We start from the raw sequence: 14,407 nt of genomic DNA, 5'->3' as shown, positions 1-14,407 counted from the left end.
TCATAATATGATAATGGCATTTCAAATGTTACATGTTATGGTTCTTTCTAAACCAGAGACAACAAATATTAGGCAGTCCTACTACTTTAGGATTTCATAGTCTCAACGTATCTCTCCCACAAATATTTATTTATAACAAAGGGAAAGATAGTAAATTTACAGTGTCTCCACCAATCCCCTATTAATCAAGTGACCAGGGTTAACATAACAAGGAACAAGACATATGGACATCATGAACCTCTTGATGTGTTGCACTGAGAAGGGCAGCAATATCATTCTGCGGTATTCTTGCAAAAATAAAAAAAGCTTAACCTAATTCCAGTCATGAAAAAAAGTCAATCAAAGGAACTTTTATAGATTGGAGACTGGAGAAAAAATAACTAAATGTAATGTGGAAAGGGAAAAAAGATACCAGAAAAAAACTAGTAAAATTTGTATAGTTTGTTTAATAGTTTAATAATAATGTTAATTTTCTGGTTTTGATTATTGTGCTATGGTTATGTAAGATGTTAATAATGGAGGAAGCTCAGTGAGTGGTATATAGGAACTCTATACTGTTTTTGCTATATTTCTATAAATCTAAAATTAGTTCTAAATACAAAGTTTTAAAAATCAACACAAACTGGAAAACAACTGCACTACTTATGACAGAAGGCTGATTTTCTTTTTTTTTAACCTAGATTTCATAGAAAACAGTGGGAAATAATAGACATGGGAAAATGGGCAAAATATAAACAAGCAGTTTAGGGAAAAGGAAACACAAATAACCACTAAAGATATGAAAATATGTGCAATCATTTATATAATACAAGAAATGAAGATCAAAAGAAGATATCTTTACTTATTAGGTTGTCAGTGATTAAGAAGTTTGATAATACCCAGCCACTGTTATTAATAACACCTGTATTGTGTAAATTGTTATATATCTTTTAGAAGGCAAGTAGTGCAAATCCTCTGTTAGGAATTTATCCTACAGCAATGCTAGTAACAGATACATGTACAGCAGTGCTCATTGTAATAGTGTTTCTAATAGAAATAAATGGTCCATCATTAATGTAGCTGGTTAAATAAATAATGAACCATCTTAATAATGGGATTCCCTGTTATGTTAAAAAGAATAAGATCTCTATGTACTCTGGGAAGAGCTCCAGTATGTATTATTAGCTGAAAAGTAACAAGGAGCAAAACAGTATGTATAGTATAATTGCATTTGTGTAGTTTTTCAAAGTATGTAAGTATACACATAAAAATTCCATTGGAAGGAAAAAAATAATTTTAATAGTGTTTCATTGGGAAAAAGAGAGCCTTGGAATTAAAGGACAGAGAAAGACTTACTTTTTATTTTATATCTTTCTTTAAGGTCTAATTTTTAAAAATAGTATACATATTATCTTCATTGAAAAAAAAATTAAAAAAGAAAAATACACATAACTATAAAAAAAAATATTTTGAACTTTATAATAAAGATTTTTTACCCATATTTGACCTTACCTAATAATAAATATTACTGGCCAAGCATAATATTAAGCACCCTTTATGTATCATCCTAATTCATTAATTTGCCATAATTTACTTAATTTTTATAATTTCTCATGAAATATGCAAGTTAGATTTCCTAATTAGAATTTTGGCAGATGAGCTTGTGTATCAGTGGTTAGTGCTCATCAGTTACCTGGTATGCTTATTAAAAGGTGTAGAGGCTTAAATCCTAGACTCTGCTTTAGTAAATCTGGGATACTTTTCATGAATTTTTATTTTATTTTATTTTATTTTATTTTATTTTATTTTATTTTATTTTATTTTATTTTATTTTATTTTATTTTATTTTATTTTATTTTATTTTATTTTATTTTATTTTATTTTATTTTATTTTATTTTATTTTATTTTTTTCCTTTTTTTTGTCTTCTTTTGTGACCGGCAACGGATCGCAACCCTCAGTGTTGCGCCCGTACCGGACTGGGACCGGCAACAGGATCGCAACCCTCGGTGTTGCACCCGCACCACGCTCAGCCAGTGAGCGGGAACCGGTCTCCACATGGGATCCGAACCCTCGGCAGGAGCGCCACTGCGCTCCCAAGCAGCGCACTCTCCAGTGTGCCACTGGGCCGGCCCTATTCATTGTTTTTTAAAATAAATCTTCTGGGCTGACCCGTGGCTCACTCGGGAGAGTGCGGTGCTGATAACACCAAGGCCACGGGTTCAGATCCTATATAGGGATGGCTGGTTGGCTCACTGGGTGAGCGTGGTGCTGACAACACCAAGTCAAGGGTTAGGATCCCCTTACCGGTCATCTTTTGAAAAAAAAATAATAATAAAAAAATAAATCTTCTTACTTCTCTATTTAACCTTACTTATGCTTCATTAGAAAATACCTGTGGGGCCGGCCCGGTGGCGCACTCGGTTGAGTGTGGTGCTCGGGAGCGTGGTGGCGCTCCCGCCGAGGGTTTGGATCCCATATAGAGACCGGTCCGCTCACTGGTTGAGCGGGGTGTGGGCGTGACACCGAGGGTTGCGATCCTGTTGCCGGTCGCGGTACGGGCGCGACACCGAGGGTTGCGATCCCGTTACCAGTCATGAAAAAAGACAAAAAGGAAAAAAAAAATACCTGTGTACCAACCAGACATAATTAATGAAAATTTTTTCTTGTAGTTGATCACAGCCGAGTTAAATTGACTTTAAAGACTCCTTCTCAAGATTCAGACTATATCAATGCAAATTTTATTAAGGTATGTAATCATTTTAAATGGTGTTTCTCTGTCATACTCGATGTCTTCCTGTATACTAGTTTTATTAAAACTTTTTAAATTGCCCAAACACGGTACCAACAGCAAAAGAAATAATAAAACCACTGCCCTGGCACATTTCTATGTGCTTTTCTTCTAGCCTCCTTATTCATATAGATTAACAGTTTTTGCTTAGTTTTATGATAGTGGAGATAAAGTTTTTGTTTTGTTTCTTTTACATTGAAGGCTTATAAACACTTTACGGGGCCAGCCCGGTGGCGCACTGCTACAGTGCGCCGCTTGGGAAGTGCGGCGGCGCTCCCGCCGAGGGTTCGGATCCCACATACAGACTGGTTCCTGCTCACTGGCTGAGCGAGGCGCGGGGGCGACACTGAGGGTTGCGATCCGTTGCCGGACACAGAAAAAGACAAAAAGGAAAAAAAAAAAAACACTTTACCTTTTACTAAAGCATCTTTTTAATTATCCCTTTGAGTTCATGTAACAAATATACATGGTCATTCCCTGTTGTTGAACCTATAATACAGGTTGTTTCTAATTTTTCTTTATAATAATAATGCAGTGAACATTTTTGTTGTTTTGAGCAATTTCTTAGAATAAATTACTAGGGCTGAAATTACTGGATAAGACTGACTTAAAATTATAGAACATAAACTGTTTTAACACTCTTGGCAATTGTCACTATTTCAAGTGTGACCCAAATCCAAGATTAAATATAGTTCTTTTTAGATAACCTTTGTTTGGATGCCCTTTGATCAGAAGCACTCAAATTCTTATGTAGTTATCAATAGAGATAGATGCATACTGCCACTTGATTGAGTTTAAGTAAAAGGCTTTAATTTGTTTCATCAGTTATTCTTTTTTAAATCTTTTTACTTGTATGATATTATAATTTTCAGTTACTTTATATATATTTCTTCCTATTTTAATATATTTTGTTGACAGAAATGTTAACCGGTAAGAGTTTATATGGTAAAATTAATATCCATGTCAACATAGAACAGTCATGGTTTCAAATAAAAATTTCTTTTTCAACAAAGTCAATTTTATTATAATTGTGGTAAAAACCAAAATTAATAGATTAAGCAAAAAGTAATGAATAGATGGTTTGCTGTTTCAGATTTGTCAGTGTTCTTATTCTTTTATAAGGACATTTGTTAAAAGTTCTAGTTTTTAATTATGCTTTAATGACACTAATTTATTGTATGACTCAGTTATGTGCCAGTTTAGTATTTTAGCTATCCTATGTGATATATTCTTGGGTTTATTATTAAAAACCTGTATAGTAGGTGCTCAATAAACTTTTAAATTGAATAGCTATGGAAGAAATTAGTTAAGAAAGAACTGTTAACTAGTTTTAGTATTGTTGTTAGAATCAAAGCAGGCTGTTATATTTCTGCTACAGTTAGCTTTGTTGACTAGGTATTAGGGTAGTTTGTTTTTAATTTCTAGGTAAATAAAATTTTTTAATGAACAGAAGATGGTCCTCACCAATTCTGTGCACCATGTCTGATAAACACACAAAAGTAATAACAGTCACCAAAAGCTGAAGTGAATTAAATATATTTTGTCATGCTTTTATGTATTTATGTATTTAGAAACGCTTTAGGTAAAAACAGTGGTATTTCTAATAAAATTTGAAACCTTAAAATTTAGGTAATGAAATATTTTTGGTAATCATAAATGTGAAATTTGCTTTTAACCATTTTAGGGTGTCTATGGGCCAAAAGCATATGTGGCAACCCAAGGACCTCTAGCAAATACAGTAATCGATTTTTGGAGGATGATATGGGAGTACAATGTTGTAGTAAGTAACTTACTTTTCATAATGTATTTTGAGAAGTCTTATGTTATGACATAAGATGTTTTACTGAATAAGGAATGAGAGGACTTTTTAGCTATAACGATATGTTTAGTTACAGCTAATGTGTACTAAAAAGACAAACTGATTTCTAGGATGTCTCATTAAATTCTCACTAATTAGTCTAAAATCTTTAAGAAGAGGTTGTGATAATTTAAATCTTGTCTTAAGCCTGGAACTAATAAGACAGCTACCAAATAACTTATAAAAGGCAGAAAATGATTAGTGCTTTAATAGATCAATAAAGTATTTGATAATATAGCCATGTTCTTAACCTTTTCTAGTCACGGACCCTATTGAATCCCTCTTCCCAGGAAAATATATGTGAGCACCTACAAATTGTTATATAAAGTATAAGAGAATTCACACATACACACCATGAAGTTCGTTCCGTTAGAAGCATATCAAGCCATGGGCATTTTAGTTCTCTCTTGTTCTGTGGGTGAAGGGAAATACTGTACCCTTAGGTTTGGAAGCAGCGAAATAAGTGAGTTAGGATACTGCAGAGAGCCATCCTGTACTCCTGTGTATCACTCTTGGAACCCAAGCATTTGTTCTAGTGATAGTCTTGATTATGTGGATGTGGAAGATCAGTAATGTGGAGCTCCCATTCCTCTCTCATGAGCATTATAGTAGGCTTTTTCTATGAAATTATGATTCTAAAGTACTGGCATCCTCAGTCTGAAAGATTAGTAAAACAGGGAGAATTTCAGTCCTTAGTGTTTCCTGTTATTTCAGTTTAAAACTAGTTGTCGTTAGAGATTGACTGGGAAAGGGCATGAAGAAACTTTATGATGGGAACATCCTAAATCTTGATAGGAGTTTGGGTTGCACAGAAATATGCATTTGTGAAAACAAGATGGGTTGATAGAGGGATAGCTATGTGATAAAACTATAAATAATGAAATGTTAATGGTAGTATGTAAATAGTATCTCTACAATGTTTACTGTAAAATTCTTTCAACTTTGCTGTATGTTTGGAAGTTTACATTATAAGATGGGGGGGCAGAGATAGTAACCTTTATGTTACAAAACAGTGTTAAATGTATTCAATCTTTAGATAATTTTATTAAACGTATTTTAAATAATTAACAGTGTTATTTAATTAGGTAAATATCCTAAAAGTGGTGTTTCAATATAATTGCAAAAGTCAGAAATAAATCTGTAAGAGTCACATAATTCAAGCCAAATAAATTATGTTAATTGGAGCCGATTTAATTTGTTACTGTATAGTTAGCACTTGTTTGGGAGGTGTGATTTTCATAGTTTCTTTAACTTACACTTTTAATATTAAAACTACTTTTTTAGACAAACCAGATATACTTTTGCTCAGGATAAAAAGTAATTCTTGAAATTTGTATTTTATTTAAAAAGTAAAATTGTGTTTAACTGATGCATTTTTAATCCCACTGCCCACACCCCCTTCTTTTCAGATCATTGTAATGGCATGTCGAGAATTTGAGATGGGAAGGGTATGTATACCTATTAACACTTAAAATAATTGTGGACTATTCCTTTTATTATTTCATTTTTAAGAATAGATATTTCTGGTTTTTTATTATTATAATAGTCTGAGCCCAAGTAGTTAAAAGTAGATACTTGTTTTCGTTTTTGTGTTCTACTGTTTCTTTTATTTGATACAAGGAACAAAATAATCTCTAAAGCCGTTAAACTTTTTTTTTTTTTTTACATTTTGTATGTTTTATGATATACATAAAATAATTGATGTGTATTGTTACTTCATCTTCAAATTGTTAATTGTCTTGTAAATAGAACACCATTTGTGGACTAAAGTTGAAAGATATTTTAAAATAGGAATAAAATTGAGCAAATGAAAATGTGTTAAATAAAATAATTCTGTTTTTTGGTTTTTTTGCAACTGACCAGTATGGGGATCTGAACCCTTGACTTTGGTGTTACAACACCACTCTCTAACCAACTGAGCCAACCAGCCAGCCAGCCTTGCTTTATTATCATCAGTTTATAGATAGATGATAGCCTAACTTTATAAAAGATACAATGATTCTGTTCTGATTAGTCTGTAAATACCACTATATTTTTTGTTTTTTATACTATCTTCAAAGCTCAGAGAAGAAAATTCTTTACTCTGATTTTTTAACATTGGTATTTTTGTTTTAGGTACAAGTGAAATCAGTTTAAAGCCATTGTGATGTCCTGCAGCATCAATTTTTAAGTCCTCACTGTAGGAAGTAACAGTATATTTACAGAGACTAGGTAGTTAAATAAAACCTCAAGTGTGGCCTGCTATAAGTGTGACATACAAATCAAATTTTAAAAACATAAAACAAAACAAAAATAATAAAATAAAAATAAAAAACAAATTACATGTTTATTTTATATGAAGTTTTCTTATACTAATATGGTTCATTAATTAAACTTAAAAATCATTTGTAACTTGTAAAAATTCTTATTGAAATTTTTTTCAGTAAGAAATGCATTGCAAAAGCAAGGTATTATGTCTTTCAGTTATGTGAGATGTTATATAAATGATTGGGAAACTTTCTTTTAACCAATAATTTCTTTCATTCCAACCATATTCTTTACCAGTATTAAGTGTGAGTAGTGTTGGACAGAAAATGAACAATCTAACATTAGAAAATTTAAAAACTGAGAAATTATTAAGTAATCAAGTTATGTGTCCTCAATACTATTATTATTAATCACTTGTATTAGGAAATTTAAATTTCACTTTCCTAATGTTTTAAGTTACTATTAAAGTTTAGGACTTACTTCTCTTTTCAGTCTATTGATAAGCTTACATTGTGTATTAGTAATAGCACCTAGTGAAAAATTTAATTGAATTGGGTATAAAATTTTTTGAAGCTAAAGATTTTATGATTCAGAGTGTTCTGTTAGTAGTAGATTGAGAATGAGTTAGAACCTATGAATTTTTTTGATAATCTTGACTTTGAATGTGACCAAATGGAAAGAGCATAGATAATGAAATCGGGCAAACTTTACTAGCATTTTGAACATGGTACAGTGCACTGTCATCCCCTCTGAGCTTGAGTTTCCTCATCTCTGAAATGAAAATAATACCCACCTTACAGGGTTAGAGATTTTGTATATATGATGTTTAACAGTTTTTGGTATCAATTGTTTTTAGTTTTATACCTAGAATATAAATACCAAAATAAGCCTTAGTTACTGCTCATCTGAATGAAGGGCATGTTATTCACACAGCTTTTGATTCTTATCTAAATTAATCTCTTGTAGCTTGTTTTTCTGTCTCAAGATATTAAAACTTTACCAGGTAGAAGACAAAAATTATCATTTCTATGAAGTTATCCTGGAAGACCAGGCTGGCCTGGTTTTAGGCCTCTAGGATATTTGTAGTATTCACTCTCAGTGAACCTGACATACCCAGACAGTTCTGGTTTTTTGCCCTGTGAGCAATATTGTTAACTTAAATTCATTTAATCCCTGTAGGTAATAACTCCACTTACTGTATTTGGAACTATGAGAATTTAATTAGAAATTTATGGATGTATTTCTTACTGCCAAAAGGTTTATTTCAAGCTAGATGGTCACTTATAGGTTTTCATTTTGTAGGGTCTTGATAAAAATTGCATCATTTCTTAGTATCTGAATAACTGTATCTTTTATAAAGTTAGGCTTTTCATTCACTTACCTAACTTCCTAAAATGATGGGTCTTGATATTCGAAACCAATGAAAATTGAGTAGTCTATTTCAATAGCTTTTTAAAATGGGAAGGTTAGAGAGGACACTGATTATACTTTCTGTAATCTTGAATAAAATTGTATAGTTAAGATAATACATAATGCTTGTAAAGGGTTTTTACCATCAATAGAACATTTGAAATACATTCTTAAATTTAGTACATGCAACAACCTTGTAAGATAAGGATTATTCTCATTTTTACAGGTAAAGAAACTAAAGGTAAATAAAACAGAAAAATTAGTACCTGTAAAATTCTTCTAATACCAAGTAGAATGCTTTTTCCACCATGCCACATATTTTACATGTAACAAGAAATCAGCCAGATACTTTACAGATTGTCATGTTACAAGCATTAAAACTTGCCTGGCAATGCTTTATACTAAATAGACCTCCTTGCCAGAACTTTTTCTTTAAAAGGAATTTTTTTCTTTTGTGGAAGAGGATCTTTTCTCTACTCTGAATATCAGGCAGGTAGCAATGAACAGTTTATACACTTAACGTTAATAAGGTTCTTATGACTAATCTTGGAGAAGACACAGTAGCCTACCTTAAATAAGTTGGGTAAGTCTAAGCTCTCCCAGCTCCTTGCCTGCTGATATCAGTTCTTCTGTTTTTGGGAAGGAGTAGCAAGCTGAACTCCAAGACACTAAATATTTGTAAAAGTTTTTTAAAAAAAACTATCATATGAATTACTTACTAACTTTTTTTTGGACAACAGAAAAAATGTGAGCGTTATTGGCCTTTGTATGGAGAAGACCCTATAACATTTGCACCATTTAAAATTTCTTGTGTAAGTACCTATTTTTATATACATTATTTAATCAGAATATTGGCATGTAGACTGACAAATAGTTAAATTGTAATATGGTATGAACCCAGGATTATATAAGCCAAGCTCTCTAATGCTTCCATATAAACCGACTCTTACTTCTAATAAACAAATACTAATAATGTTTGTTTTTATACTGCCTTTAAATTTAGAAGCTTTGAGAATGACTTTTCATAAATGTATAATTTCCTTGAAATCTTAATATGTTAATTTCCTTAGCCTTTGTATATCAATTGACAGTAAGTGTTTATGTATGTAAGAGTAAGCGGAGTAAGAGTGTACTTTGAGTGATCTATTTGGAAATTGATGTAAAGTTTTTATTTCAGATTGAATAAATAGGGAGGACCCTTGATGACTGAAGTATAGTGTATCATGTAAACCTTTCATATCTATGTTATATTTCCCAAAATTGTTATAATTATGTGTAAAATGAGTTTGAGAATGGACATTGTGGAAGTAAAGTTTCATCCTTTCTGGAAGATAATTTGATATGAAACTTAAAATGTATACCTTACTATTTAATGACATCTGGAAATGAATTAAATTCAAGCTCAAAAACTTAACAAAGCAAAAATCTGAGAAAATGAATTAAAAAAACAATGAAGGAAGAAAGAGGGGGAGAGTAGGAAAAACAAGGGGATACACAAAAAGAAGTAGAACGTAAGCCAACTTTAGAATAGAACCAACAATGTTCTTTAGGTGCCAATGATAATCATCTTTTTTAATCACCTAAAAGAAATAATGTCTTTTTACTCAACTCAAAAGACCATGATTGGGCATACATGAAAATTAAGTAATTTATATGTATTAGGGTTCTCCAGGGAAACAGAACCAGTAGGGGGGTGTATGTGTATACTGCATATATATAAAGAGATTTGTTTTAAGGAGTTGGCTCGAGCAGTTATGGTCCAAAATCTGCAGGCTGGAGATCCAGGAGAGCTGTTGTTCAGTTCTAGTCCAAAAACAGTCTGTTGTATAATCAGGAAGAGATCATGTTGCATATGAAGACAGTTTGCTGGAGAATTCTATCTTGCTTGGATGAGGTTGACACTTTTGTTCTATTCAGGCCTTCAACTGTTTGGTTGAGACCCACTGACATTATGGAGGACAGTCAGCTTTACTCAAAGTCCACCAATTTAAATGTTAATCTCATCTAAAAACACTTTCACAGAAACACCCAGAATAATGTTTGACCAAATAATCTGGACACTCTGGCCCAGCCAAGTTGACATATGAAATTAACTATCACATTCCCCATCTCAGAATTCCTTGTTTTTGACTTCATTTTCTATGGTTAAACTAAAAATAATTTATATTATTTGACTTGTCATTGGTGAGTTCAAGAACTCCGTAACTTTATGACTTACTTGTACTTATGACTTCTGAACTCCTCTGGTGCATACCCAAAGCTTAGTGCCTTCTAGGTTGACATAGAAAAGGACTCAAGCTATATTATGCTATTACTTTATAAATGCAGTGTGGTTTTGTAATGTTAACTATAACTCACAGTTGAACTTCCTGGATTTAATATGCAGTCAATACTCTAAAGTCCTGAATTAGTGGTTAGAATTAACTGTTTGTGAGTTGTGTAAAAAATTTTTAAAATACTACTGCATTTCATTTTGTTTGTAATGAATAATAACCAAAACATATCACAGTGTCTACTTCAGTTAGAGAACACTTCCTCTCCTTACCAATCCAGAATGTATTCTACAATATTAGGCCCCTAGACAGTCCAGGAAACCTGATTCTGTGCCATGTGGTTGTGTTGAACATTTGTAAAATTAACAGTAAGATAACTAGTGAATATCACAGCTCAAGTGAAAATATAGTGCTTAACAGTCTACAACAAAACAGCTTGAACAGTTTGAACATTTGGGAATCAGGAATAGTAAACTACTTACAAAAATAGAGAAAAGAATGAAATAGTTTATAATTTGGAAAAAGATGAATTGACTTTTTATGATGGTTTTTAAATTGAACTAAAAGATAATTTTTTATAAAGTCCTCTTGAAAAGAGGTTTGTTTTGGTTAGTAACAGATGGTTTGATTTGTCAGCATCGAGACTGATGCTTAGGGGCCGGCCTGTGGCTCACTTGGGAGAGTGTGGTGGATAACACCAAGGCCACGGGTTTGGATCCCTATATAGGGATGGCCGGTTAGCTCACTTGGGAGAGCGAGGTGCTGACACCACCAAGTCAAGGGTTAAGATCCGCTTACCGGTCTTCTTTAAAAAAAAAAAAAAACGACTGGTCCTTGCTGAAGAAGAAAATTTTTTCCTTGAAGATTTTAAAATGGAAAATAATTTGTATGTCTTGTGGTTGTTTCAGACAACTCAGGATTTGTTACCACTGATTTCACTGCTAACAAAAATCAAGTTCATAAGTAGAAAGCCTGTTGGTGAAAATAATCATTGTGAGTGACTTTACTTGGCAATCAGAGTGTTTGAGACTGAGAAATGACAGTCTTTTGTGGAGCTCTCAGTGTGGGGGTGAGGAGAAGGGTAATGTGGAAGAGAGAGGACGGGCTAGCAGGAGCTCAATCGCAAGTTGGTGCTGCATGTAATCCACTTAGACTTAGATGTCAGCATGTTACATGTGGGTCGGAACTAGCCCACTGCCTGTTTTGTAAACTAAGTTTTATTGGAACACAACCAAGCCTATTAATTTATGTATTTGTCCATTACAACGGCAAAGTAAACAAAGAGTTTATGGCCCAAAAAATCCAAAAATATTTACTATCTTTTCCTTTACCAAAAAGTTAAGTTTTAGACCAGTGTCTCATCCATACTCCTTTTTGTTAAAAGTAAAATCTATGCCTTCCTAATGTTCAAAGTAAAGTACTGTGATTTCAAAAATTAAAGCAGGAATAATAGTGAATATTATTTTTATTAATAAAACAACGTACGCTATTGCTCTTGACAATTACTGTCCTCTACTATCTGTAAGTTTTAACTAATAAAGTAAAAAGCGTTATTTTCTAAGTGATAAACTGATGTAGAGACTTCTAATTTTGACTAAATGATAGTAAGACAATTTTCAAAAAGTGGTTATGCTATCATCAACCAGAATAATAGTAATTTGGGATTTTCTTTCCCTTCCCCAGTTGCCATCCACTTAACTGAGAGTTGAGTGTTAGGTAAGGAAAATCTAGCCTTATGGAAAGGTAAAATAATTGAAAGTAAGGGATACGGTGGTAGATACTAAAGAGTGACATTCTGTTTCTATTATTTCTGTTATATGATTCTGGGGATGGTTACTACTTTGCAAATATTTTATTGAGTGACAGATTCCTAAATAAGTAATTGGTTAACAGACACTTCTGTTTAAACAAAAAAAAACAAAGCTATAAGTTAAACTTAGATAAACAACTTGATGACTTTTAGAATGGTGGTTTTATAATTATCAGGTGCGTCTGGAATTTGAAAGCTTAATTTTATATTGTGAGCTGTAAATAAAAATATTTTGTTTTGATGTGTATATGTTTTTATTTCAGTGTTTTCACTGACTCACAAATATTTCTCTTTATTTAGGAAGATGAACAAGCAAGAACAGACTATTTCATTAGGACACTCTTACTTGAATTTCAAAATGTAAGTACTTTCCTTTTAGATACAATCTCTAAGAGAAGATATACATATAGTATATACTCTCTTATTTAACACAGTTAAGGAAATCTGAAGAAAATCAGTGTAATTTTTATTTAGTATTTGAACCTTATCTTTATCAAATTATACAACAGAGTAATAATAGAACAACTTTCTCTAAATTAAATTTACTATATTTGGAATAGTTATGATTTCTTTGTAGTAAATATTTTTCCTCTATAAGAGTGAGCAGATTATGGCATTGTTTACGTAATTATTACCTACTTTTACTAGTTTACAGTTTTTTGGAAAGAGACAAGTCACCATCAAAACCAAGTCTTCATTTAGACATGTATTTTTTTTACTTGAAGACTTTGCCTTCAGTGTTTCAGAGCTATATAAAATGATGATTTCTCTAGGAAAAAATCAGAGGAAAATCTGTTGGACATTAGAGAATTCCTGTCTACTTCTTCCTTATCTCTCTATTTTTATTTTCTTAATTTGGAAGTATTTCGGCTTGGTTATGAAGTACATCATTCTTTCCCAGATCATGCATTTATAAACATACCTACAACCTCCTACCTTCCTGTTGACAAGCAAGCATAGTTCCATTACGCTTACTCACTCCCCCAACTTTACTAATCGTGTCACATTAGAAGAATCATTTATTATACTTTGGTTGCTATTTTTTATTGGATAGTAGTAATAAGTACCTTATTGAATTTCTATAGTATATCAGGCATCTTAATCCTCCTAACTTCATAACAGAATACTTTTATCTCCACTGCACATAGATGAAGACACAGAGGCTTTGAGAAGTTAAAGAACTTGCCTGAAGTTACTCAGTAAATGGCAGAAGTAGAATTTGAATACAGTTTTGCCTAGATTCTAAGCAGTGTTCTTTCTGGTAAACACCTAGAATAACCATTCTCAAAACATAATGACATTAGGACTCTTAAGATTTCAAAGAGCTTTGGTTTATGTGGGTCTTATCTTTCAACATTTACTATGTTTGAAATTAAAACAAGTTTTTTAGAAACAGGATATACAGGCATACATTTCATTTGCTGTTAAAAGAAAAAGGCAAATAACTCCTTAGTATTATTCTGAAAATAGTTTAAAACTCATATAGACCACCCCTCCCTGCCAAAAGGGTCGAGGGGAGGGGAGGAGGTACCAGACTATAGTTTGAGAACTACTCATCTATAAGACAAGTGGGTTTGGGATTGGATGAGTTCATTTCTAAGTTCTTTTTCAGTTTGATATTCCATTTGTTTTCTAATTACAATGAATTCTAACACAGTGCTTGCGGTATTTTGCTCATTCCTTTATTAGTGTGGATTAGTTAAATAGTATATATTATGCAGTGGTTAAAGTGCACATGTTGGAGATAAGACTGCCTGGGTTAAGATCCCACATTTGTTACTTCCAGTGAAACAGTCATGTTATTTAATCTTTCTATTTCAATTTCCTTACCTATAAAAGTACAATAGTATTAACAGTACCTTCCTCATGAAGATTAAATAAATTGTTGCATGTGAAGCCCTTAGGTCAATATTGGGTACGTGGTAAGAAGTCAGTAAATGTGGACTATTCTTGCATGTTTTTATTTTTTTAATTATTTTTTTTATTTTAAGGCAGTATAAACAGCACACAAATATCTTAGAAATGGTAGTTAAATGAAAT

The 14,407-nt window shown here is 32.2% G+C and overlaps 1 protein-coding gene across 2 annotated transcripts in view; it reads left to right on the top strand.

Annotated features, from left to right (window-relative positions):
* PTPN12 (protein tyrosine phosphatase, non-receptor type 12) overlaps positions 1–14,407 on the top strand; it is a 103,816-nt gene that overhangs the window by 47,805 nt on the left and 41,604 nt on the right. For both annotated transcript variants that reach the window (XM_008577529.1, XM_008577536.1), the window contains 5 exons: positions 2,651–2,727; positions 4,454–4,549; positions 6,037–6,075; positions 9,025–9,096; positions 12,668–12,727. In XM_008577529.1, coding sequence (XP_008575751.1) covers positions 2,651–2,727; positions 4,454–4,549; positions 6,037–6,075; positions 9,025–9,096; positions 12,668–12,727 — 344 coding nt within the window. The remainder of the gene's footprint in view (positions 1–2,650; positions 2,728–4,453; positions 4,550–6,036; positions 6,076–9,024; positions 9,097–12,667; positions 12,728–14,407) is intronic.

Source organism: Galeopterus variegatus, unplaced genomic scaffold (genome assembly GCF_000696425.1).
Source record: "Galeopterus variegatus unplaced genomic scaffold, G_variegatus-3.0.2 Scaffold67, whole genome shotgun sequence".
Taxonomy (NCBI): domain Eukaryota; kingdom Metazoa; phylum Chordata; class Mammalia; order Dermoptera; family Cynocephalidae; genus Galeopterus; species Galeopterus variegatus.
This window is presented reverse-complemented; position numbering and strand designations above follow the sequence as displayed.